The sequence below is a fragment of the Prunus avium genome, chromosome 2, assembly GCF_965620075.1.
Source record: "Prunus avium chromosome 2, drPruAviu1.hap1.1, whole genome shotgun sequence".
Taxonomy (NCBI): Eukaryota; Viridiplantae; Streptophyta; class Magnoliopsida; order Rosales; family Rosaceae; genus Prunus; species Prunus avium.
In genome coordinates this window covers 43,780,058-43,803,154 of record NC_142285.1, presented here as the reverse complement: position 1 = coordinate 43,803,154, position 23,097 = coordinate 43,780,058, and the positions used below count along the sequence as shown (strand labels likewise).

Sequence of the window (23,097 nt, the reverse complement as noted above, 5' to 3'; positions counted from 1 at the left end):
AATTGTGATTAGGGATTAAAATATAATTAACTAAAGGTGCAACCTTGCTTAAGTATAGAGACTGAGAGTTTTCAAGTTCCGGGCTTTTTAAAAATAAAAAAATTATTGAGCTGTGCATCAGAAGGAGTTCAAAAGGAGAGAAGACATGGAGAATCTGTAAACAGGCTTTTTGGAAATCACTGGGAAACATCATCAATCATTCATTTCTTGGTTTATTATGACTTTTTGTAGCTGTTACTTTTATGTTAAGGAAAGGCCATGTATGGTAGAAGACTGTTAGTTGATGAACCTTCATTGGCCGTTCGATGTGAATACTCGGGAAAAATTGTTGACACCAAAGTTGGGGTCAGTTCCATTGGATGTGAATACTTGAGAAAACTAGGGTTTGGCAGAAAAATACCACTGGTTTTGGTTTGGTTTATTATTATGAGGGACCCTCCTGTTAAGAATCTTGAAGAGAATATTATACAAGACTTGCAGGCTTACAGTAGCTCAATCGTTTGAAATTGAGAGGTGTTTGGTTTTTGCTTTTTTGAAACTTTTTCAGGTTTTGAGCCCTTCAACAAAGTCTCAAGAGAAAGAACATCACCTTAGTGATTTCTCATCTACTCATCTAATAAAAGTTTTTCTTTCCTCTTAAATTTTGCTTATTTCTTCGATCCGGGTCCAAAAAAAAAGTCCCTTTATGACTTTGATTATAGAACAGGGAAAGAAAAAAAAATTATTTTTTGGCTTTTCATTTCATTGATTGTTTAGAGATAAACATGTTCAAATGGGGCACATGATAGTAGCCCTTTGGCTCCACCACCATCGCCTTCAGCCAATCCAGATTTGTGGAGTGTGTGTTGGGTCACTTTTTAGTTGGCCCTAAAATCATTCCATTGGGAAGATAACCAGAGCTAAGAATCTGATAGATCACCAGCAAACTGCTGGTGGTGATGAGACTGACTCTTGTTTATATGCATTTGTATTTTTGTATCCTGATATCTTCAAATGCCAACATTATTTCACCTCCAAAGCTAAACCAGATATGCACAATTTCATCCCGGCATGACTTTTATTCATTCATGATGGGTTATTAGTACAAGAAAAGCCTTTGAGTTGGTTGCCCATAAACTAACACTTGTTTCGAACTTTTGAATTGGGCTACCCCTTATGGGAAATTACCAACCACAATTAGTGGGAAGAAGGCATGATCATTTTGATGACATGGACGACTTTGAGAAGTCTTTGTTTGGACAATAGTGCAGCACGCAGCAATAGTGGAGGCTGTACCCAAAGACGTATCTATCTATTGCTGGTAGAAAATGATATTTATGAATTGGAATTGCAGTGGAGAAATCGCTTTTCGTTCACCCCAATCAGAATTTATATTTAACTAATTTTCTATATTTATTAAGCACTTAAAGACGTCACTGTTTGAAAACAACACCCATTTAAGCTGTTCGAAGGGGCACTAAATAATCACTATAAAGTATAAAACACTGATTTTGGTAATTCCCTTTGTCAAATGAAACACTTCTCCTTCTCGCCGTCTCAAATTACAAGAAGATAAGTATAAATGAAGTCTGTATATCAACTAAGATTTGAAATTCTGAATGAACAAACCTACGCGATAACAAACATGGAAAGAATGACTAAAGCAGCCCTATGGAAATTTAAAAGGAAAAAAAAATTTACAGCCCTATTTTACAAGGGATACGGTGATAATATGAGTTAATAATGGATATCCACAAACAAGATGAACATGGAAGTGGTGTCAGAAGCATCTTCAGGCCTATATTTTTCTCTTCATCTTTGCTTCTTGGTATCAGATTCAAAAACTTCTGCAGGTGTACCGGAGCTATACTACTCATCCTGCTATCTTAATTCACTTTAAGTACAAGAAACTATGTAGTTAACTATCATATGTATTGACATCAGCTTCTGCAGGTGAAGGATCAGTATTCACTTGACGAACAAACTGCCCTTTTATTCTGGGACGCTGCTCTGCAAGTTTCTTTCTGCTCTCGTAACGAACCTGTGAATCAAAAATCTCGTTAAGGAATTATAGAATTACAGCGTCGTTTGGTTTGAAAATCTTTTGTCTTTTTTGGGGACTGGGGTTTTGGGAGAGAAGCAATGGTAGTAGTAAATGTGAGAGTCATTATAGAAAGGATAACGAAGATATTGATGTACCTTCTTGTCATAGCATCTATCTTTCCGCTTCAAGCGGAACTTGTTTAGAGCTGCTTCTCTTTGGATGGACCGATGAGAATTTCCACTGTGAGTAAAGAAATTATCTTCATTCTTGCTCTCTGGAGCAGTCCTAAATATAGCTCCCTGATCAACATTGCTATTACTTCCACAAGCACTTCCATACCCCATGGTACTAAGATGACCTGCAGTACCATTACAGAAACTACTACTTGCACTCTGATCTGTTGTTGAAGAAATATGCCCTCGGTCCTCATCAAATCTTTGATCCTGATTGTGCAAAGTTTGGTCCATGGGAGCTTTGGCATGTTGATACAGTGTGCCGAATACTTGCTCAGATTTATCTTTTTGAAGATTTGCCGGATAAAATGCATTCATTAGGAATGAGGATTCCTGCTGGGCAGCTGAACTTGGCATTGGTGATGGACTTGATTGTGTACAAAACATTGGAGGCAGTGCAGTACCATACCCATTGCCTAGATTATTAAACCTTATACCTTTCACAGGAACTGGAAGAGGAAATAGTCTCTGCTCATGGCATGACGTTCCAATTTCAGATTGGTTAGATTGTCCTGTAGCTAGAGTGATAATACTCCTGGGAATACTTGAAGCTGTACCAGGAGTATCACAATCAGCATTTGTATTGGATGCTTGCTTTTCAAATTTAGTTTCATGTGCCTTTTGTTCATCACAAACACCAGCCAGTGTTGTACTCTGGGGCTGCATTGGCCTGTTGATGTATCTGCAAGATGGATCATTGATTGAATTAGAAAATAAGTCCAGTGAACGAGTAAACTGATGTGCACAATTCACAAAAATCAAGTGCAGAAAATGAAAATGGAAACTCACCTTGAAAAGGCTGAGGCATTAGAATGGCCAAGAGTATGCCTTTTCTCAGTAGTTTGATTCTCAAAGCCACTGGAATCAGATCTTCTCAAGGAGAGATCCAAGTGTAGAGCAGAATCAAAAGTTCTAGGTCTATTACTTGAAGAAGAATTTCTCTGGTTTCTGTTTGGATAATTATTAAATACTCCAAAAAAGTCAGTGGCATCTTTAGAAGAGTTGACAAGGAGATCGTTATTGTCACAAGCTTCACTAGCCATATTAGCATCCCTCCTATGACTTTCTGGACTGACACCCTCGCCTAGTGAAATTGCTGTGTCCATGTCCTCATAGGCATCAACAGTTGGCCCTAATTTGATAGACACATTGTAAAATGTTAATGGGCCTTCCTACCAGACTGAATAGACAAGAAGCTACTAAATTGGAAAGGTAAAGCTGTAATACCTCTAGCTGCATTTTCGTGCATAACCAATTTCTCGCAAAAATTGATGTTTGCTTCATCTTTTTGCATTCTCAAGTCACCCAGAAAAATTTTGCCCTGTATTTGCTGCGAAAATTCCTGCATATCCACGGGGGCACTCTCAGTTTCGAAGTCCGGCTTCGTGCAAGAGCTCTACAAGAGACAGAAAGCATGCGGTCAGTCTACCGAAAACTTCATGTAGCCAACCTAAATTGATTTACACATACATCAAGCATTCTGGGCATTATGATAGGTTGGTCATTACAATTCTACACTTGCTTGAAGGGTTGTCAGTCCACTTTACAAGGCATTTAAATACATGCTAATTAATGCTTTCTCTGTGCCATGTACAAAATATGAAACACAAACCTGAGAATCGGTCCCTTTTTCCATGTTCTCCTTGTTTCTTTGAACAGATGCCCCATAGCCACTTGAATGATTGCTTGCCGCATCATTTTCAGAAGTGGCTTCATTTTTTTGTTGTCCAACACTCTCATCCTGGGGGCAATTTCTGGTTAACTGATTGACAATAAAATTGAATAAAGGTTTAGTCAGAAACAGTAAGACAAGATCTCCAAACTAAACTAAAGAAAGAACAGAAAGTTGAGAAGGCATACAGATTGTCTCCTCCAAACATGCTGCCATAGATTTGTCAGCTCATTCTTCCTGATAGGCTTAACTAGATAATCAGAAACACCTCGCATCATGCATTTGTAAACTGTGCTAATTGAATCTTGAGAGGACATCACTGCAAGATAAAAAAAGAAGTGCAAATTCTTTTGTTAAACACCACTGCGGTGAAAAATCAAATCAGTTATATGTCATATTCACAATTATTTGTTTTGTAAAACGTACTTATAACAGGAATGTTTTTGCAGATCTCATGGTCCATGATTAGCGAAAGCAAAGCGAATCCAGATATTGACGGCAGATCTATTTCTGTCAGTATGAGGTCTATGTTATGCGGTCGTGCCTTCAGTATCTCCCAAGCTTTTAAGCCGTCAGGTACAGCAGCAACTGCTCAAACAAAAACAAGGTCCATATGAAGTTCAATAAGTAATGTGTCAGCCTTAACACAGACCCTTAATAACACTAGCCTAAAAAGTTTCTTGCTTTAACAGAAAGTATAAGCCTTTTAGCGATAAAATCTGCAGTATATTATCTGTACTACTAACAAGAAGCAGCAAATGCCAAAAGGAGTGACTTGAACCATTAACCCCTTTATTCAATAAACTCGGGACACGTGAAAGTAGAAAGAAATCATTCTCTCACTGTAATTAGAACTTAGAACTAGACGTCTTCCTGGATATGGTTAATTCTAAACAAATTTACTACTATTGGCCTATGTTCCTTGTCAGCACAGGCTTCAACTTCAAGCTATTTCAACAAAATTCTTCAATTATTCATCCGCACAGGCCCAGAAATAGAATACCTAATCTTTATAATTAAGAGAGAAAAGAAAAAAAAGAAAAAAAGCAAGTCATCTAACTCATTAGATGAACACAGGCTTAACTAACACCAACAAATTCACAATCAACGATCGCCAAAAACAAAAACAAAAACAACCTAGTTGATTATGATTATTTAGCAAAAGACGCTAGATAATTGAACAAAACCAAGAGTTTAAGCAAAAGCAACAACAGCACAGCAGAGCAGCCAAGAAAGAAAAGAGCCACTGACCTCTGTAGCTACATTTCCTAAGAAGCGCAGCTATAATATGCCTGGTGGAGTCATCAGCTTCGACCAACAAGACCCTCATGTTCATGGTAGGCAACAGCTTATCCCACCTCATTGTCCCAACTGAAGAATCACACTCACCCCCATCCTTCTTCTCCGACTCTACCCTGTCTTTCTTCGCTTCAGCCTCTGCTTTCAGTTTCGCTTCCATGTCCTCACTACTCAGCACCGCCTCACCCATTTTCTATTTTCTTCTCTGTGTGTTTCTTCTGTTTGTCTCACGTTGGTTGAACCCACGGAGGAAACAGAGAGTCTTTTTGTGTCTCAGTAAAGCAGCTGGAGAATTCGAATTCTCAATTTCTCAATCCTTTGCTTAAAGGGGAGAACTTTTTCCCTGCTAAAAAAATATCTGAATTCTCAGTCCAAAGTTTAGTGAAGGTAATCGGACGGCGATGATACCGATTCCCATGAAATCTAACGGTGTTAAATATCTCAACCTACCACGAGAGAGGAAAATATCTGGAACAACTGTTCAGGGTGGGACCTAGTGGTGCCACGTCATCAACCCAATCTAAGACTAGGGCCATAGATTGATCAAAAGGCGAGGCGTCATTGGCTTGTGCATTTGGTGGTCCAGATTTAAAAGAAATCATATTTTTCTCGGAAGATTTTTTGCTTGGAGACAGGTGGCAAGGTTGTGGGTCCCTGGAGGGAAGATATAATATTAAGATCTTTGGCAGATATTTTTGAGTGCATGAGGAGGAGGCGATGGATCCGATGGACAGGATTGAGACACGTGGAGCACTAGTGGGTGGAAGTTCATTTTGTGGCCTTGAACTCTAAAGTAGTCAATGGAGCGAGCAATTGGGTGGAGTGGGGACTGTGGAGGTTCATTTTTTCATAATGAATTTGGCAATCTCAGAGGAGAGGCTGTACTCGCTTGACTATTAGGGCATATAAAATGTGTGGTTGTTAGGCTGTGATTGGGTAAAGGCAGTTGACGAATTCTATTAATATATAAATACCCACATTGCCATTGGATTCAAGTATTTATTTATTTATTTATTTATTAATGGGTTAAATTAAAGCATTTCTAAACCGACATTAGTGACTCTAAATCCTTCATTATAGGGAATATAATATTAGTTAAATTAAAGCATTTCTAAACCGACATTAGTGACTCTAAATCCTTCATTATAGCGAATATAATATTAGTTTAATGGGATGAAGACAAAGATGAGTAAAGGATAAAGATCAAGGACCCCTCCATTTACTCTCTTTTTTTCTTTCATGGGGGCCATTGCCCCGTGCTACATGGCATCCATCCATGCATTCAGTCCCCATATCCTCCATCCATGCAACATGGCATCCATCCATGCATTCAGTCCCCGTACCCTCAAAAGCTTTGTAAACTGTGTGTGTGATGGTCATCTTGACACATCGCTTCATTTTCAATTTCAATTTTTTGTTGTTTCTTTTCCTTAAACCATACTCTTTGTTTGCATAAAATAATTACCAATTTACTTTTTTTTTGGTAATAGCAAGTGAGCAACCACTCCGAGTCGTAGACCTGAACGGATTTGACTCTCCCCAGGGGGTGTTTTTCACAAGGTGGGATTCGAACGCTGGACCTCACTGAAGCCAGCTAACATTCGCCCACTTGCAGGCCTAGCCAGGATATCCACTAGACCAAACCCCTTGGGTATTACCAATTTACTTCACTGTTCTATATTAATGTACTTAGATGACGGATTTAAATTTGTGTATTCTTCTACTATTAGAAAAATAAAAACCACTAAATAAAGGTCTTATGAACGGATATAAAAATTAAACCTTAATTTGTCTAATACAGAGGAGTTAACATGTGCATAGGTGGAACCAAGATGGAAAAGTGGGTTTGGGCTATTCAGTTGGAAGTTGGAATTAAGATGGGACAGGCCCGGAAAAATCAATTGGGACGGGCCACCTCCGGTTTTTTATTATTTATTTTTTTCAATAATGAAAAAAAAGAGATAAAAATTCCAACTTGACACATAATTCTGACGCGACAGAAAGATATTTATGTGGTCTGCCATATAACATGTTGGGGACTAAAAGTATCTAGAGACATGCCTTATCCGAATGGGAAGGATTCGGACAACAAATGGGTTGGGACGAGGGATCCAACCCCTAAAACCATAACCACGAGCCATCAGGCCCATTACTATAACACAAACACGTGTCGGTGGGTCCCCCTCTTTGAGGCATTGAATCCGCCAAAGAAAATGCAAAGGACACCATCCAATCTACACCGTCCAATCACGTAAGTACACAAGATATGCGGTTAAGATTTTTACTGTACAAGATGAAGTGGATAATGTGTGGAATTGCCACGTGTGACATTGAATATCCCATTTCTCTGTCATCTCTAGAACCCATAACTCTGCGCTCCTAAAACCCCTCTCCTCTTGCCCCCACTAGTAGTATTTTCTTTCATTTTCCTTTCAACTTTCCATCTATCCAAACACTACCAGAAACTTATCCCAAACCTAAACTCTGCGATAATCACGAAATGGCTACTCTGTTTACTTCCTTGCAGATGCAGACATCCTTTCTTTACCCCCTTCATCCCTCTCCCTCTTCGGCTTCTTCTCAATCAATGGCCACTCTCTCATCGACGCTCCTCACAAACCCCCAAATCTTCACGCTATCGTCTACCTCTTCCACTTTCTTCAACCCCTCTAAGAATCTGAAACCCATTTCCATTGTGATTAGACCCACAAACAAGTGCCATGGCAACTCACTCTCTGTACGGATGTCCTGGGACGGCCCACTCTCGTCAGTCAAGTTGATCATACAGGGAAGGAATTTGGAGGTATATAAATTTTTAGCTTACCTTACCTCTTGTTGGTTTTACGCGGCGGGATTTAGTGCTTGCTTCTACTTGTAGTTTAAAGTTTGGGGTTTTTTCAAGCATTTTGTGAGGTTTGCATTGTTTTCTGTAATGTATATGTTTTGGACTAAGCCTTACAGAGAGGACTTGAATTAAATCACATCTACCATGATCCGTTCATGTTGTTTGTAGAAATCTAGGTTATATTTTGTAAATCCCATTCTGATAAATAGATTAGGTGAGTTGACTTCCAAAGCTTTTTTCATGTGATCAATGATGTGATGATGACCCTGATTCTGGTGCTGTTTGTATCCACAATGCTCTCTAATTATACCAGGAGTGGACTTTGAATGAGAAATTTTTATCTGTGAATTTAGTTATCAGAAGCGGTCAAGAAGCATGTGGAAGACAAGGTTGGCAAGGCAGTTCAAAAGCATAGTCACCTAGCCAGGGAAGCTGATGTTCGGTTGTCTGTTCGAGGTGGAGAGTTTGGAAAAGGCCCAAGGATTAGGAGATGTGAGGTATTATTACCCTATGCGCATTGGCAGGCATGAATAGTTTAGGTTATCTGGAATCGCCATAAATGGTTCGTTCATTAGGCATTGTGTATTTGTGTTTGCTTAGGTGACTTTGTTCACAAAGAAGCATGGAGTGTTCCGGGCTGAGGAAGAAGCTGAGACACTTTACGCAAGCATAGATCTGGCTTCTTCTATCATCCAGAGGAAGTTGAGGAAAATCAAGGAGAAGGACTCAGACCACGGTCGGCACATGAAAGGTTTTAACAGATTGAAAGTTAGGGAGCCCGCAACACAAATAGTGGTGGAAGAGGAAGAGGAAGAGGAAGAGACAGTTCCCCAAGAGGAGGAAGGAGACTTCATTAATGACGAGGTTTTCACTTGGACTTTTACTTTCCTCCAAAGTTATTCAGTTTTTTATTTGACATGTGTTATATCACATTTTATACTGAATTGTGGTTACATCTTCTCTTTATTAATGGTTTTTTTATTATCTAAAATTGAAAAGCAACTTACAGCATTAGAAATTGTTGATTGTGGTATACGAAACGGATGGTTAGTTCATCTTAGTTTTCAAAGGCCTTGCTGTAAGTACGGCTGGTGTTTCTGCTTTAAAGAACTGCAGGATGGGATTGAGTTGGCACTCTGCTTCTTTTTGCAATGCAATCATGCAAAAGTTGCTGAGATAAAAGAGTTTTTGTGTTGTTGTTGAATAGTGCTGATAATCGTTAGACTGCTTTGGTTAGCTAGCTAGATCATATACTCATTCTTTTCTTCTTTTTGTTCTAGATTGTCCGTACGAAATATTTTGACATCCCACCTTTGACTGTCACTGAAGCAGTTGATCAACTGGAAAATGTTGATCATGACTTCTATGCTTTCCGAAATGAAGAAACTGGTATGAACTATAAAATCACTGCTGCATTATTTTCTTTGTTCTTGATTACTATCAACCAGTGGTTGAAAATTTTCTTTGTTCTTGCTTAGGTGAAATTAATATAATATACAAAAGAAGAGAAGGAGGTTATGGGCTTATTATACCCAAAGGAAATGGTAAAGCTGAGAAATCGGGGCATGTGGTGATAGAACGAACCAGAGAACATTCCTTGGCAGAATAAAGAGGCCTAGCAAAGTGCAATACTTCTGTACAGTTACATTTTCAAATCACCTCTTAGATTCCTGGAGGCAACAGAGCGTTTAAAGGCAGAGGCCTGATGAGACGATCGTTGATTCGGAGTTTGAGAGGCATAGTTTTGTAACTTATGGATGAAAGTTTCTGCGATGTACAATTACAAACAAAATTCCATTGGTGCCCAGCACAAAGGAAGCTGATAGTACATATTTTACTTTCATTACATATACAGTTATCTCTTCCTTCGCAGTTGCCTAATGCTAATTGAGATTTAACATAACATCAATGAGAAAAAGGATGAACGAGAAAGAGCGAAAGAAAAACTGATACAGATATGGAAAAGATTTAATATATAACCTGTCAAAAGGTGTCGACTCGTTCTTTTTTCAAAACGTCGAAGTGGTTTTGTTCTTGGAAGGGTACAGAAGGTACATTATTTATCCGACAAAACTTTCATTTCCTCGTTGAGATTCTCATTCTCAACAACATATGCTGGCTTCTTTGTTGAAAATCTCTCGGACGAAACAGTTAAGAGTTTATTCAGTGACATTCCTTCCCCTAAAACCTTCTTCCTTAGTTCATACCTGGCTTTGATTCTGTCATCAAGTTTGTAACCAAGGAATGCCGGAAAGTTCAATAACTCTCCAACTTCACGACCAATCTCGTTTATCAAGTACTCCATCTTCTTCTCTATAGCACTATGACTGTATTGCAGTATCTGTGGATGCTTCGTGCTCATAATAACAATGTCGCCGCACGAAAGTCCATGACTCAAGAACAACCCAATTACCTTTTGCAAATTATCACAGCTTGTCCTGGTGGCGGATCCCATTGCTGCAGCCATGTCCTTGGTTCTATATTTGTACCCAATCTTCACCAAAAAGGCAAGTTTATATGCAAGGTTGTCTTCAAATGACAAGCCTAGAAACAAGGGTGCTTTAATCAAGAACTTGTAGATATCATTTGAGCTCAACCCACATTGCTTGAGAAAATGAATTCTCGGACGCAATTTCCTCTCCCTGCTGGCGCTCACCACATTGGGGAAAACAAGCAAAAACTTGAATATTTGCTCATCCGTTAGGCCGGCCAACGACCTCAATAGCTCTACATGGCCTTTCGTGTGATCCACGGTGTAACTCAAAATTGCAGGGAGCTTACCCAACAAAGTTCCTGTGGCATCCTCATCTCCGCCGCTAAGCTCTGTGAGAAACCCAACTCTTGGAACCAGCTGGGTGTCCATATCATAATTGAGAAGTGTGGGACGCCTCACAATCAAGTCGACTCCACCAAAGCGGCTCAAGAATGTGATGGTCCTTTCAATTTCTTCAACTGACTTGAGGCACAATGCCTTATACAAATTAAGCTTGTTGAGAACATCAAAAATCTTCTCACGAGGAACTCCTCGGTGAAGAAGCAATCTGACTTTTTTATCAAAACCCACCAAGAATCTTGCTTCTGTTGTACCGAAAAGGCGCTTTAGCTGCGGCGGCTCAATCTTTCCTTCAAAATCATGGCGCACAAAATGTAGGAAAGCATCAATTTCCTCAGCTGTTAATAGACTTGGACATTTGGTAATCAAGCGAGAAAGCTCAAGGCCATCAACTCCAACCGAGCGGAAGGAAAGAATCCGAGTACGCAGTAAATCCAAAGATGTCGACGTGAGTGCCGGGTTTTTGTCCAAAACCATTTGGGCTTCTTCCTCGCCGATCCCAATTTCTTGAAAGAATGAGAAGAGCATCCCTGTAACAAGATATAACAAAAAAAATCACGTTGTGTTTTGTTTGTGGCAATGTGTTTGAGAATAGGTCTGTGAGAGTTGCTTACCTATTTCGGCAAGAGCATTGGTGGCGGAGCTGATGTAACGGCATTGGATAAGAATTCGTTGATCGGGTCGCAGACCCACTTGGGTTAACAATGGTTTTGGTTCAGCTCTCGGGGTTCTAGTGAACTTTAACAGAGAAAACCATTCATGGTTACGGAAGGTTGAAACAAGTGAAGGTGGTGAGAAATAAGCAGTGGGCTGAGGAGATGGTGGGAATGAAAAGAGAGAATCAGAAGAAGAAGAGGGAAAAGGGTGCGTGAACAAAGCGTATACAGCGACCATGTTCGTGATAAAAATGGTTTCTCTCGGCTCAGATGGAGCTTTTTATTTACAGTCTTAACCAACGGTTAACGTTTGTCATCGGAAATTAGTGGGGGGTGAGACGATTTATAGACAGTGTCTGTCCGGGCCATACCTAAATGGGCTATTTCTTGACGGATTTCTAGAGTGGCTAATTTTTGGGCCCAATGGGCCTACAAATAACAATTTGAACAAAATCGTGCAAATTTGAAGTTCCAGCTTAGTTTTGAGGTAATTCTAGGCAGCGACACAACGCTTCTTGCAAGTTGCAAGACACATCCTTCAACCTCATTCTTGTTTTTGCAGAACATACTGATATCTTTCGTTAGAATGATTCCTTATATTGAATTGAATTTTCTATCAACAGGTTTGCAGGAACCGGAACAACAGAACAATCCTTCGGAGCAAATACTTTTTTATCATGCATTACAAATGATAGAACGAATTCACTATTTCACAACATTTTGATTCCTAAGGACAAGGCAGCATGATCACCACCATCTCCAAGTCCTAAGTGAGACCAAAACGCATATACTCCTTTCTGGAAGGAGATCAAAGGGCCAATCAAATCCAAACACTGAAAGAAAGACCGCTGCCGCCATTGATTAAGCAGCCTCTTTCCAGTGAAACATTTTTATGGTGACTGATCAATCAAGCCGTGTATTGCTTTTGGATGTCCTTGAGACACGTTCTCAGAAGCTTTCCTCCATTTTTATTGTCGGTAGGAATGCCTTTAATAAGTATAACAGAGGAGTCACCCTTTTTCATTTTTCTTGGTGATCTGTTCAAAGGAAACCTGCAAGACATTCGATAAGAGCAGAATAAATCGTTATTACATACAAGCAGCAGCAGAATATTGAAATCAGATAGAACTTGCAAGTGCACTTGCCCTTTCTTGGCATCTTTGCTTTTAGCATCTGGCATGTCTTTGCCAAATTCCTCCCCTCTTTCCTTAAGACTATCTGGTGTGTCCTCGCAGACTTCATTGCTTGTGTCATTCTGTGAATTCTGTCCCTGGACAATGAAGCAAGGCAACAAACACACCTTTCTCAGTTTCATATAAACATGTACAGAAACTCTACGATTATGACATCAAATGACATGCTACAGTTTCAAAGTAATTAATAGCAGAAGTCCCTTTGGACAGTTATACATCATGCTGCGATTCGTTACTTCATTATGTTATGCAAGAGTTAGATGCTAAACTAAAACTTGCAACATGAAATCCAGAACCACAAGGTGGCACAAGTTGGAGGCCGCAATAGCCTCAGAATTTAAACGCTGAGAAACAAAGAGGCATGCATGCTCTCAGCAGAACTTAGCAGTAATCTTCCTTACATAGACTTAAATCAGCAAAATAAGTTCATCATTAGGGATTAGTTCGACTGCTACCCTAATAACAAAGAGGACGGAGATGAACTGAATAGAACTCCCAATTACAATTGGTAACAAAGAAACAAGTGATCAAAATATCACAAAATGAAAACAAAATTGCCTAACGTAGGAAAATGAAACAACCATGAGCGGAAGACGAACTAGATTTATACAACTCTGTGAATTCTGAACCCAAATGAGATATAGTGTGAGCATATAATCCAGTATATGCGAATGCAGTGGAGGCAATGATCATATTAAATTCTTTACTCGAAACAAACATGAAAATCAAAACACATGAAATCACAAACTGTATAGGAATTATCACACTAGAGATGACATCACATGTAGCATTTGAAAGTGCAAACAAAGATCTTGACACCAAGGTGCATCATTTTAGTCAATAGAAAGTATAATGTAACAAAATCAGCATTAAGCCTTCTGAGTTGCGCTACCAAAATGCTTGCACCATCCACAACCACTTACATGATTGAGATCTAAAAACCCTTTCAGACACCAACCACTTACATGATGTTGGCATACTATATCTTTACCAAAAATTTCATTGCAATACCAAACAAATTAAAGCATGTGATAATGAGAAAACAAAAAAGGAAAAAACAGAACTGGTAATTCAAGATCACCACACAAACAATGAAAATATACTCATAATAAAAAACTCACAAGCACAATTAAGCAAGAAATCAAACAAATTATTAAGACAGAATCTTAATCTTACTTCAGTGGACTTGAGAGCTATGCATTCATCCCCATCAGCTTCCTTCAAAGCTGAAACCTTAGCCTTCTTCTTGTCAATCTCATCACCGCCTTCAACACCAACTTCCTCATCAACCACTTTTCTCTTACGTCTCCCGAACTTCCTCACTTTGGCCTTCTTCTCCCTAACTTTCCACACATTCTTCCTCCTAAACACCACCTTCTCCGTCTTCCAAACCCCGCAACTCGTATCGATCACAGTCACTTCGCTGATCGAATACCCTTTCAGCTCTCTCAACTCCTCCTTCTCTTCCTCTTCCTCCTCTTCCACCTCCTCACCTTCCTCACCACCCACATTTCCCAAGTCCATATTCTTCATCAAGCTGCCGTTTTGCGAGTCCAAGCACGCTGCTTTGTCGAGGACATTTTCGTCATTTCGACCCCAGTCGGAGCTCTTATCTTCGGTGGCGTTTGCAGTAGCAGCATTGCTGTCAGAGTTGGTCGTGGAAGTGACACAAACTCTGGGGTTTGCTTGTTTTCTAGGAATCTTTTTCCCTAAAAGTTTGGAACGTTCGTCGGAGCCGCCCATGAAAAATAGCTCCGACAGAACGTTGTTCACCAGGCCGATGAATGCCTCTCCCTGGTTATCTCGGTTCGGGCACGAGGTCGTGGACTGATTCACCACTCGGTCCGAACCCGGCCGAGTCGACTCTGTGGACGATGAGACATTGGGAGTTGGGAATTCCGAGGAAGAGTTTGTGTTTCGGCTAAGGAAGTGGTCGAGGTCAAGATTGTCGTCGGTTGGAAGGCCCTTGTTTGACCGGAGCCGGTCCAGCCAGTTCGAACCGGACTTGCTGGCAGGCACCGAACAGAGCATTGCTGAGGTGGACGGATCTGATTAGCCGACTGGACAGAGCTTGATGGGGGGGCTTCTACTGTCGAAAATTGCTGTCGGAGACGAGCAGAAATTAGGTTTTCGGTTCAAAGCTTGAAATTTTATGTTTGGGTCTCAAAAGCTTGAAAATTGAAAGGTGCGCAGGCTGTTCTGGGTTATGGGTTACGTGGCAGGCAGTAGGTGTGAAGTTGCTTTTACTTTTACTATGAAGCATGAAACACGTGAGGTTTATTTTTCAGTACAAATTGGCCAAAAGATTCAGTTTTCAGTAAAGATTGTTACTGGATTTGGTATCAGTTGGTTGGATTCTCTGTGTAGATATGGTAACTAATCTTCGGAGTTATTTTCAAGCGCTGCAGCTGCTGAGACAGAGGTGACCTCCGGAATTTGTTCCTCAAACCAGAGCTGCTTAAAAACAGACCCAAACTCGGCAAAATTCAAGCTCTTTAAAATGGGCTGGACTGGACCCGACCCAGATATGATCCAATGATATGGATCTAAGAGGAGAGCATATATATACAAACCTAACTTTTCTCAGATAAAAAAGATCCTAGTTTACGGTTCACAACTTCACACTAAATTTTGGGACAAGGAGAAGAAGACTTGCCCCCAATGTTGGTCAAACAAGATGATGCTTTGTAGCCGCAAGTAAAAACCCCCCACAGAACAGAACAACAAAATACAGATTGCCCAGCCCAAGTGCTGCACAAATACAAAAAAGAAGGAGTTCAAAGATTTTATTCAACGTGAAAAACAAGAAACCTCAGCCACTGGCAGGCATGTACTTGGAAATTCGAACGTAGAACGACAAACGTACGATTTAGGAGTTTTGTCGTTTTGTCTTCTCTTCTGCTAAATCTATGGACGTATCAAAGAACCCATCTTTGTAGCTAGTCCGCCAATCTTCTATTTTTGCTTCTTCTGATTCCTTTCTCACGTTCTTTTGTTTACTTGCCGTCGTAAGGCTCTCCTCATTTTCCTCCACCAATTCTCAGTGTAAGCCATTGAAACGACACCGTCACATAAATCCCGAACCAACTCCTTCTTCCCGCCTCTCATCTCATGTCCCCCGCCCCACGTCAATAAGCTTCCCTTCTGATATTTCTCTTCTGGGTTTTATATTTTTCTTCCATATCCTCAAGGGTCAAGCTTTTCCTTCTGCTTGACTATTTCTTTTTGCATTTGTTGAAGTTGATATTGATCATCGTCTAGAACCCAATTACCAAAACTTTGAAAAAGTATGCTGCTTTCGTTGTAATTTTCTTTTTTCTTTGGTATGGCTTTGATTGAGGCTTTGCCTGAATTATTGGAAAGACCAGCAAATACAATGGAGTACACAGGTTTGATGGTGTTTCTATGTCCTATATGGATGGTCTTTCTTGTTGGTGTTGTGATCGGATGGTCGTGGAAACCCAAGTGGGCACCTTTTGGGAACGGCAAGGACAAATTAGGCTGCTCTGTTTCTAAAGGCTTCGATTTTTCGTTGCCTTCTTCGCCGTCCCGGTCGTTAATGTCCCCATTAAAAGGGTTTTCATCGGCTCCGTGCTTGAATTCGTTTGAGTTGGCTTCCCAAGGTTGTGAAGCCTTGTTCATGGATAGGGGATTTGAGAGAACAACTTCTGCTTCACCTTCCGAATTTGATGAGGGCAGGTACTTGGTATTTGTCCTGCGACTTTTGTCACAATGCAATTATAAAGATTCGATTGTTTGTTAAATGTTTGTCAACTTTTATTTTGTAGGATTATAATATTGACTGATTAAATTCACTTTCTCCTTTGTTTTGTTATAATTTAAAAGATTACCTCAACATAATTAGGATGTCTAGTGCGTTTAAATACAAAATTATGTTGAAGGAAGAGCCTAAATTGAATAGATTTTTATGCAGTTCAAATTTCTGACTAGTTTGTTGTACTTGTCTAGCACATCGCAGCTCAATGAAGAGAAGTCTAATGTAGTGACAGAGGAGGACTTAGACCTTTTATGCACGCTTGTAGATATGAAAGATGGAGGTCCCACTTGGATACAGATGATGGATCGTTCCACTCCAACTATGAACTTCCAAGGCTGGCGTAGGGATCCCGAGGTAAGGTTTTTCCTTATTAGTTGCTTTCTCTGGCCAATAATTTCACCTAAACCAGAATCTGCGGAGGGCAAGACGTTCAGTCAGTTGTTTCTCATCTCCAACACCAAGTTGCTTGAGTTTAGCCAAGCGGTACTGTTATGCCAAAGCGCATTCTTAACAGCTTTAAACCAGTGATTTGGGTTTTATCAAATGTAGCTTTAGCTATTATATGAGGCCTTCTCCTCTCGCTGTATCAGATTATGTGGGTAGTAACTCATTATACATCTGTTTCATTGTTTTCTTTTCTTCCTGTTGGGTGTTTGTTAGATTGGTCCTCCTCAATATCGTAGCAGAACTGTCTATGAGGACGCAACACCTGAGATAGTGAGGGACTTTTTCTGGGATGATGAGTTTCGATTAAGGTGGGATGACATGCTTAGGCATTCGACAACGATAGAAGAGTGCCCTACCACTGGAACCATGGTGGTACAGTGGATACGGAAGGCAAGACTTCCCTTTTGTATATTCTTCTAACTGATTGATGTTTGTTTCACTTTTACTAGTACTTCTCTCTTGCGTATTCTATCTTACCTCTGCAATGCTTTCATTTTGCAGTTCCCGTTGTTCTGTAAAGACAGAGAATACATAATAGGTCGTCGAATTTGGGAATCGGGAAGGTTGTATTATTGTGTGACAAAGGTATGAGTAGTGGAATTTATGTCCGGCATACGTGTGCCTTCTTGACTCACTTCCTCTGATGATTTCCTAGCAGCAGGTTTTTCTGCTTTTGTTTGATGAATTGTCTCTCTTGTTATAGGGAGTACCCTATGCCTCTATTCCAAGGCATGACAAGACAAGACGCGTTGACTTGTACTACTCAAGTTGGTGCATTCAAGCAGGTAAGTTAAGTTATGGGGCTCTTCTCTGGTTCCATTAAAAGGGGCATATCTATATTCAGTTTGGTTATCTTAGGCTCACTAGAATTGGTCAAGCTGTCCTGTTACTAAGTGACCTTATTTGTACATAACCAGTGGAATCAAGAAGAGCCAACGGCCAGCTGACGGCATGCGAGGTTCTACTCTTTCATCATGAAGATATGGGTATTCCACGGGAAATTGCAAAACTTGGAGTACGAAAAGCAGTGTGGGAGACCGTCAAGAAGATCGAGGCTGGCTTACGTGCCTACCAAACAGAAAGAGCGTTAGGACTGCCACTTTCTCGATCAGCCTTCATGGCTCAGATCAACACCAAAATACATCCGGAGTACCTGAAAGCCTCAGGAGACACCGAGGATTCATCACAGACTGAGGTGGTGACTGCATCTGGCAAAGCTGTGCGTAGGCACATACCGAAGCTCCTAATATTTGGTGGAACCGTAATCCTTGCTTGCACTCTTAGTCGAGGGCTCTTGATGAAGACATTGGTATTTGGGATGGCCAGAAGGTTTGCAAAGGTGGGAAAGAAATTGTAAAGAAAGTGATTGGATCTCATCCAAGAACGTTGATTAGTATTTGGTAATTCACATTCTAAATAATGCCTTTTATATCCATTCTTCAACGGGAGAGAAAGAGTGCACTATGATAAAAACCCTCATTCCACTCTACTCTTATGAGAAACATGAGAGTTGCTTCTTCTTTTTTCTGTTGAATGAAGGATGTGAATGTTACCCTGGAGTTTGAATTTGTATCCAGTAAATGGAGGAATTTTGTTGCTGTATATAATGGATGTAACAGACTCTTTAGGTGTCCAATTCAGAGTCAGAGTTTTCAATGCTTAGTATAATAGATGGCTTCCTTGCTCAAATCATGATCCCTCGTTTGGAATTGGTGTTGGTGTGTGAAATTGTAACTTCACTGAATATAATACCGTCACATCATAGCAGAAGGAAAATTAGGTTGCCTGCTCTTAGTTTCGTTTTCTTTTAATAATGCAGGAAAACTAACTATATTGGAGGAGGAGGAGGAGATGATCATATTTCGTGAAATATGTGCAGGTGGAAGATGTAAGGACATATCTTCCTATGCTGCTAAAGATTAATACTCCTTGGAAGGAAGCACCAGGATACCCTGCTTAGCTGCAGGGGTAAGGGGAGCTAACGAGCCACCAAGGTTTCAAAGGAGTCCAACCCGTCAAATTGGGGTGCCAACTTTAGCATCTGAGTGGTGTTGTTCAGCTCCACCTTCGGTTTTGGTACGACATGTTGGATGGTTTCTCCAATCCCACCTCCGAGTTCCTGCTTTAAGAAATTTGCAAATATTTAGCTCAATTAGAAAGTTAAAAATAAAACAGAAATCAGGGAAACCCGGGAGTTAGATTCTGAGTGCTGATGTTTGTACAAGTGCAGAAGTGCACTAACCTTTGGTTGGTAGTGGTTTTTGTCAAGGAAATATATCCCAGCAGCAGCAGCAGCAGCAACAAAAGGCATTGACACATACTTAGCCATTGTAGCCTTTTGGGTTTACAGAAGAGACAATTGGGGCTTTTGGTGATGATAAGTTTGCAAGTATTGTAGATAGCTTTGAGATTGAGTTTGAGTTTGAGTTTGAGAGAGAGAGAGAGAGAGAGAGAGAGAGAGTAAAGCAAAGAGGAATGTGAGATGCCTTGCCTTGGTGGTGAAGATAAGAACAAACTAGAGAGTGGTGTGGTGTGAAAGAATAATCAAAAGGGCAAAATTGAAAAGCGGTTGTGTGAAAGAAAGAGGGTTTAGTGAAGGAAAAGTAAGGCTAATTAATGTCCTGAATCATCACGGGTGATGTGGATTGGATAATGCAGAATGTGAAACTCATGCTCACTCATTGCTCATGGCAATTAATAATTGTGATATAAGATATGAAAAAAGTTAATAATCACAGGTGAAGGAACAATTTAGATGGGTTAATTGAAGTTGAAAGAGTGGGTGGCAAGATAATGATTTTGATTGAGCATGTAAATTTGTTGATTTGCGTATCATGTAAGGTAGGCCCCGCCATGCCATGATCGGGCAAGCGCCGACCACATCCACAACAGAACGCATCCTCATTCTTTCCATCCCCTAAGCAACTTGGAGAGCAAGACTTCATTGAAATGTCGCGAATTGTTTGTAATCTTTCTTTTTTGTGATACATACATACGTACATATATATATATATATATATATATATATATATATATACGAATTCAAATTTAGAATCAATCAATTGTCAACTGCTTGCATACATTGATTAGGATGATCACAACGTTTTTGAACAAAAGTTACAGAGAGAGAGAGAGACTTAAATTGATTTGATTCAGTAAGGAACAACAGTTTCAAAACAGTGCACTCCATCAAGTTCGGAGGCAACAGCATCCCCTGTTGCCGTGGTTGCTGCTGCTGCTGCAGTTTGTGCTCTGCCACTGCTGCGGAGTCTCCATTATTAATATTGTGATTGGCATTGGGCTTCCCGGACTTGCTGTGGTTGCTGCTGCTGAATCTCCATTTTTAATTTTTTGCTTGGCCTTGGCATTGGGCCTCGCGGACTTTGAGAAGCTCAATCCCAGCTTACGTAGCGCATCCAACGACGGAATTCTCCAACAACCGAAGGAGGCTCTTTGCTCTTTTGATACAGAATATGCACCAACGAAACGAGACTAGAGTAGGTGTATTTAAAGGGCCAGCCAGAGGAGAAACACTTTCATGTAAGCTATCCCCTTGCAATAGCACAATGACACGTGGGATAACCTTTTCATGTGTTACAATATTATTGACCGGAAATAGCAAAACAGTGTTATCCCAATCACAAATAAGTTTGTTTGCAGCCCGAGGGATAAATTATCATTTGGAGGGAACCAGAAACCAAATGGATTTCAAAGGTCAGTGTTGAACGGAAAGTTTGACCGTTGGCTTAAATCACATTCGGCGGCAGCACAATAACTTACCACATTTTTCTCCACACCACGAGTAGGTGAAGGAACTTTCGAACTCCGGTTAGGACGTGTCCTATTTCTAGTGACTTCTGGACAAGACTAGCACGTACCATGAAAGCTAATCACACATGATAAGAAGAATCGACAACAGACCATTAACAATTTCAGGCACATGATTAGAACGTCAAAAACACAATTGATCGGGGTCTAAAACTAGAGTTGCATACCACGTTTAGATGCGCACATAAAAACGCTGAATAATTTCAACTGAAGAAAACCAACGTTAAAACAAAACTATCAATATCTTCTTCCAACTCAGTTGCCAAGTTAAACGCTTTTAAAACATATATGGGATGATGAGTGAGAGCCATTTCAACGTACAACACTGGGAAAAAAATTCTCAACTTGAAACAAAAATTTCAACTTCAATTGATCCTAAATTGTCTAAAATTAAATTTAAAAAGAACAGCACAAATCATATATGAACTCTACTAATCAAACAGGCTGAATCCCATGTCGTCATCACTCTCTTCTTTGGGTTCTTCCTGCAAATACACAAACCAAGAATAAAAAACGAGGTTAGCCAACCCACCAACAATCAAATCACTACAATTATAAACCTTTCCGGACAATGAAAGTTCAAGCAATGTCGCGAAGAATCATGACATACAAAATGTAAATGCTACCAAGGAAAGCCAAGGTTCATAATCATCAAAACTCTTGTACATTTTATATGTCATACATAAAAAGTCTAGAATAATAAATACACTTATGTAGAGCACTTAAACAAAAGGAGCAGTTTTAAGCAAGGTATAGTAGTAGGCATACAAAATCATCGAGAATGAAATCTATGCAGATATGACATTCTCACCTTCTTCTCCTCAACTGCAGGAGCAGCAGCACTGGCAGCACCACCAGCACCACCAGAGGCAGCAGCCACAGTCACAGGAGCAGAACCGCCACCAGAGCCAGCATTCAAAATAAGGTCCTCAAGGCTCCTCTTCTCAGCAAGCTTGGCAAAGAGGCTTGGCCAGTATGATTCCACTGCCACATTAGCTGATCTCACCAAGGCGGCAATCTTCTCTGACTATTCAATTCAACATAAAATAGACAAACCAAATGAGGGTTCAAACTCAGGAAAAGATAAGTAAAAGCAGAACCAAAAAATACCAATAAACCCAAAGAAACCTAAGGCTTAATCAATGATATTCCAGCTATGTTTTCGCACTTTAGATGTTAGTTTTATATTCAACGCTCTCTCCTCTTGCTTTCACCAATCTAACGAAATAAAAAGAAGTTGAAAACAAAGGTCTTATAGAGATTATATACCAACCATTTTGGAACAGAATTCCACAACATAAACGGATTCACAAAAACTAAAATGAAGGTCTTGCTGTGACTAGCATAAATGTTATGGCAGCCTTGAACATAAAACGGAAATCTAGATTATGAAAAAGATTTTGTATAGATTAATAGGTGGTATTGTGGCGATTAGCATAAAGGAGGCGTGTATTATGAAGTAAAGCATAAGAGATTAGGCGAATAGAGAGACATAATAAGGCGTCCTTACTGTGATTGCGATGCCGTCGTCATGAAGAATCATGGCGGCGTAGGAACAAGCAAGCTCAGCGGTCGACATTGTAAAGCAATCAAACTGCGACAATGAAAATCAAAATCAGTGACCTCGAACAAGATATAATTTCAGTGGGAAAGGAAGAGAGAGAGAGAGAGAGAGAGAGAGAGAGAGAGAGAGAGGAACCTGTGAGACTCTACTCTGGGTGGCGCAGCACGGAAGCAAAGGACGATTAGGACTTTAGGGTTTTGTAAATGGAGGGATTTTATACACTACTTTTAGCCCCAGTTCGTAGTGTTTCATGCTACCAAAAGCGAAAAAGCCCAGTTGTAGTGTGGCCCACCATCACCATCTGCTGTATTTTTCAGCAACATTGGTCCACTGCAATTCTGAATATAACAGGCCCAATTTTCACTTGTGAAATGAACTTTGACAATCAAATTCCAATTATGTCCCTACTCTGGGGTGTCTTTTTTGCCGACACCCATCCCATCATCAACACAAGTAACTGGTGAAGTACATTAAGTAATTTTTAGTCTATTGATAATTCTCTTCTTAATGTTAAAATAATCCAAGTTTAAATTCCTCATTAATATAAATTAAAGTTTCAAGATGTAGATAGAGTGCTGTTGAACGAATTTTAAAATTAACTGAGTACACACCAAAAATATTTATTGAATTACTAATTTATTCTAATATGAAATGACTAAAAAGGACATTGAATTGTGAAACAAATGTAATTTTAATAAGTACATCATACTCACTATATTCAACCCT

At 40.0% G+C, this 23,097-nt stretch overlaps 6 protein-coding genes and 1 long non-coding RNA gene across 7 annotated transcripts; 2 read left to right on the top strand and 5 right to left on the bottom strand.

Annotated features, from left to right (window-relative positions):
• Positions 1 to 1,472: 1,472 nt before the first annotated feature.
• On the bottom strand, positions 1,473 to 5,606 carry PRR5 (two-component response regulator-like protein). Its single transcript, XM_021949786.2, has 8 exons — positions 5,180 to 5,606; positions 4,355 to 4,516; positions 4,117 to 4,247; positions 3,869 to 4,018; positions 3,484 to 3,652; positions 3,046 to 3,388; positions 2,179 to 2,938; positions 1,473 to 2,020 (listed from the first exon to the last, which is right to left on the bottom strand). Exons 1-8 carry the CDS (start codon positions 5,415 to 5,417, stop codon positions 1,898 to 1,900), a joined length of 2,076 nt encoding a protein of 691 aa, XP_021805478.1. The 5' UTR covers positions 5,418 to 5,606; the 3' UTR covers positions 1,473 to 1,897.
• Positions 5,607 to 7,594: 1,988 nt separating this feature from the next.
• Positions 7,595 to 9,920, top strand: LOC110749613 (30S ribosomal protein). Its single transcript, XM_021949757.2, has 5 exons — positions 7,595 to 8,030; positions 8,426 to 8,569; positions 8,673 to 8,936; positions 9,353 to 9,461; positions 9,551 to 9,920. Exons 1-5 carry the CDS (start codon positions 7,728 to 7,730, stop codon positions 9,679 to 9,681), a joined length of 951 nt encoding a protein of 316 aa, XP_021805449.1. The 5' UTR covers positions 7,595 to 7,727; the 3' UTR covers positions 9,682 to 9,920.
• Positions 9,921 to 10,030: 110 nt separating this feature from the next.
• Positions 10,031 to 11,896, bottom strand: PTAC15 (plastid transcriptionally active 15). The gene is made up of 2 exons (XM_021949756.2): positions 11,520 to 11,896; positions 10,031 to 11,435 (listed from the first exon to the last, which is right to left on the bottom strand). The coding sequence occupies exons 1-2, from the start codon at positions 11,797 to 11,799 to the stop codon at positions 10,129 to 10,131; spliced, it is 1,587 nt and encodes a 528-aa protein (XP_021805448.2). The 5' UTR covers positions 11,800 to 11,896; the 3' UTR covers positions 10,031 to 10,128.
• Positions 11,897 to 12,137: 241 nt separating this feature from the next.
• On the bottom strand, positions 12,138 to 15,219 carry LOC110749648 (fantom protein). Its single transcript, XM_021949798.2, has 3 exons — positions 13,931 to 15,219; positions 12,707 to 12,831; positions 12,138 to 12,613 (listed from the first exon to the last, which is right to left on the bottom strand). The coding sequence occupies exons 1-3, from the start codon at positions 14,783 to 14,785 to the stop codon at positions 12,469 to 12,471; spliced, it is 1,125 nt and encodes a 374-aa protein (XP_021805490.1). The 5' UTR covers positions 14,786 to 15,219; the 3' UTR covers positions 12,138 to 12,468.
• A 130-nt stretch (positions 15,220 to 15,349) lies between these two features.
• On the top strand, positions 15,350 to 18,615 carry LOC110749647 (uncharacterized). The gene is made up of 6 exons (XM_021949797.2): positions 15,350 to 16,453; positions 16,724 to 16,886; positions 17,193 to 17,369; positions 17,481 to 17,564; positions 17,683 to 17,764; positions 17,897 to 18,615. Exons 1-6 carry the CDS (start codon positions 16,080 to 16,082, stop codon positions 18,334 to 18,336), a joined length of 1,320 nt encoding a protein of 439 aa, XP_021805489.2. The 5' UTR covers positions 15,350 to 16,079; the 3' UTR covers positions 18,337 to 18,615.
• A 202-nt stretch (positions 18,616 to 18,817) lies between these two features.
• Positions 18,818 to 19,458, bottom strand: LOC110749649 (uncharacterized). The gene is made up of 2 exons (XR_002525628.2): positions 19,222 to 19,458; positions 18,818 to 19,098 (listed from the first exon to the last, which is right to left on the bottom strand). It is a non-coding gene; the product is annotated as an uncharacterized LOC110749649 (long non-coding RNA).
• Positions 19,459 to 21,030: 1,572 nt separating this feature from the next.
• On the bottom strand, positions 21,031 to 22,650 carry LOC110749600 (60S acidic ribosomal protein family). Its single transcript, XM_021949735.2, has 4 exons — positions 22,507 to 22,650; positions 22,318 to 22,401; positions 21,619 to 21,834; positions 21,031 to 21,292 (listed from the first exon to the last, which is right to left on the bottom strand). Exons 2-4 carry the CDS (start codon positions 22,384 to 22,386, stop codon positions 21,239 to 21,241), a joined length of 339 nt encoding a protein of 112 aa, XP_021805427.1. The 5' UTR covers positions 22,387 to 22,401; positions 22,507 to 22,650; the 3' UTR covers positions 21,031 to 21,238.
• Between the last annotated feature and the right edge of the window lie 447 nt (positions 22,651 to 23,097).

What these genes read in the sequence shown, in the direction of transcription:
- PRR5 (XM_021949786.2), bottom strand. Translation starts at nt 5,417, where the DNA reads ATGGGTGAGGCGGTGCTGAGTAGTGAGGACATGGAAGCGAAACTGAAA. An exon ending in AAAAAGGGACCGATTCTCAG is followed by an intron (nt 3,653 to 3,868) that starts GTTTGTGTTTCA and finishes TGTCTCTTGTAG; the next exon opens with AGCTCTTGCACGAAGCCGGA. An exon ending in AATGCCTCAGCCTTTTCAAG is followed by an intron (nt 2,939 to 3,045) that starts GTGAGTTTCCAT and finishes TCCATCTTGCAG; the next exon opens with ATACATCAACAGGCCAATGC.
- LOC110749613 (XM_021949757.2), top strand. Translation starts at nt 7,728, where the DNA reads ATGGCTACTCTGTTTACTTCCTTGCAGATGCAGACATCCTTTCTTTAC. An exon ending in TACAGGGAAGGAATTTGGAG is followed by an intron (nt 8,031 to 8,425) that starts GTATATAAATTT and finishes CTGTGAATTTAG; the next exon opens with TTATCAGAAGCGGTCAAGAA. An exon ending in CAAGGATTAGGAGATGTGAG is followed by an intron (nt 8,570 to 8,672) that starts GTATTATTACCC and finishes GTGTTTGCTTAG; the next exon opens with GTGACTTTGTTCACAAAGAA.
- PTAC15 (XM_021949756.2), bottom strand. Translation starts at nt 11,799, where the DNA reads ATGGTCGCTGTATACGCTTTGTTCACGCACCCTTTTCCCTCTTCTTCT. An exon ending in CAATGCTCTTGCCGAAATAG is followed by an intron (nt 11,436 to 11,519) that starts GTAAGCAACTCT and finishes ATCTTGTTACAG; the next exon opens with GGATGCTCTTCTCATTCTTT.
- LOC110749648 (XM_021949798.2), bottom strand. Translation starts at nt 14,785, where the DNA reads ATGCTCTGTTCGGTGCCTGCCAGCAAGTCCGGTTCGAACTGGCTGGAC. An exon ending in TAGCTCTCAAGTCCACTGAA is followed by an intron (nt 12,832 to 13,930) that starts GTAAGATTAAGA and finishes TTCATTGTCCAG; the next exon opens with GGACAGAATTCACAGAATGA. An exon ending in AGCAAAGATGCCAAGAAAGG is followed by an intron (nt 12,614 to 12,706) that starts GCAAGTGCACTT and finishes AATGTCTTGCAG; the next exon opens with GTTTCCTTTGAACAGATCAC.
- LOC110749647 (XM_021949797.2), top strand. Translation starts at nt 16,080, where the DNA reads ATGGCTTTGATTGAGGCTTTGCCTGAATTATTGGAAAGACCAGCAAAT. An exon ending in GCTGGCGTAGGGATCCCGAG is followed by an intron (nt 16,887 to 17,192) that starts GTAAGGTTTTTC and finishes GGTGTTTGTTAG; the next exon opens with ATTGGTCCTCCTCAATATCG. An exon ending in AAGTTGGTGCATTCAAGCAG is followed by an intron (nt 17,765 to 17,896) that starts GTAAGTTAAGTT and finishes GTACATAACCAG; the next exon opens with TGGAATCAAGAAGAGCCAAC.
- LOC110749600 (XM_021949735.2), bottom strand. Translation starts at nt 22,386, where the DNA reads ATGTCGACCGCTGAGCTTGCTTGTTCCTACGCCGCCATGATTCTTCAT. An exon ending in ACGACGGCATCGCAATCACA is followed by an intron (nt 21,835 to 22,317) that starts GTAAGGACGCCT and finishes TGAATTGAATAG; the next exon opens with TCAGAGAAGATTGCCGCCTT. An exon ending in CTGCAGTTGAGGAGAAGAAG is followed by an intron (nt 21,293 to 21,618) that starts GTGAGAATGTCA and finishes GTGTATTTGCAG; the next exon opens with GAAGAACCCAAAGAAGAGAG.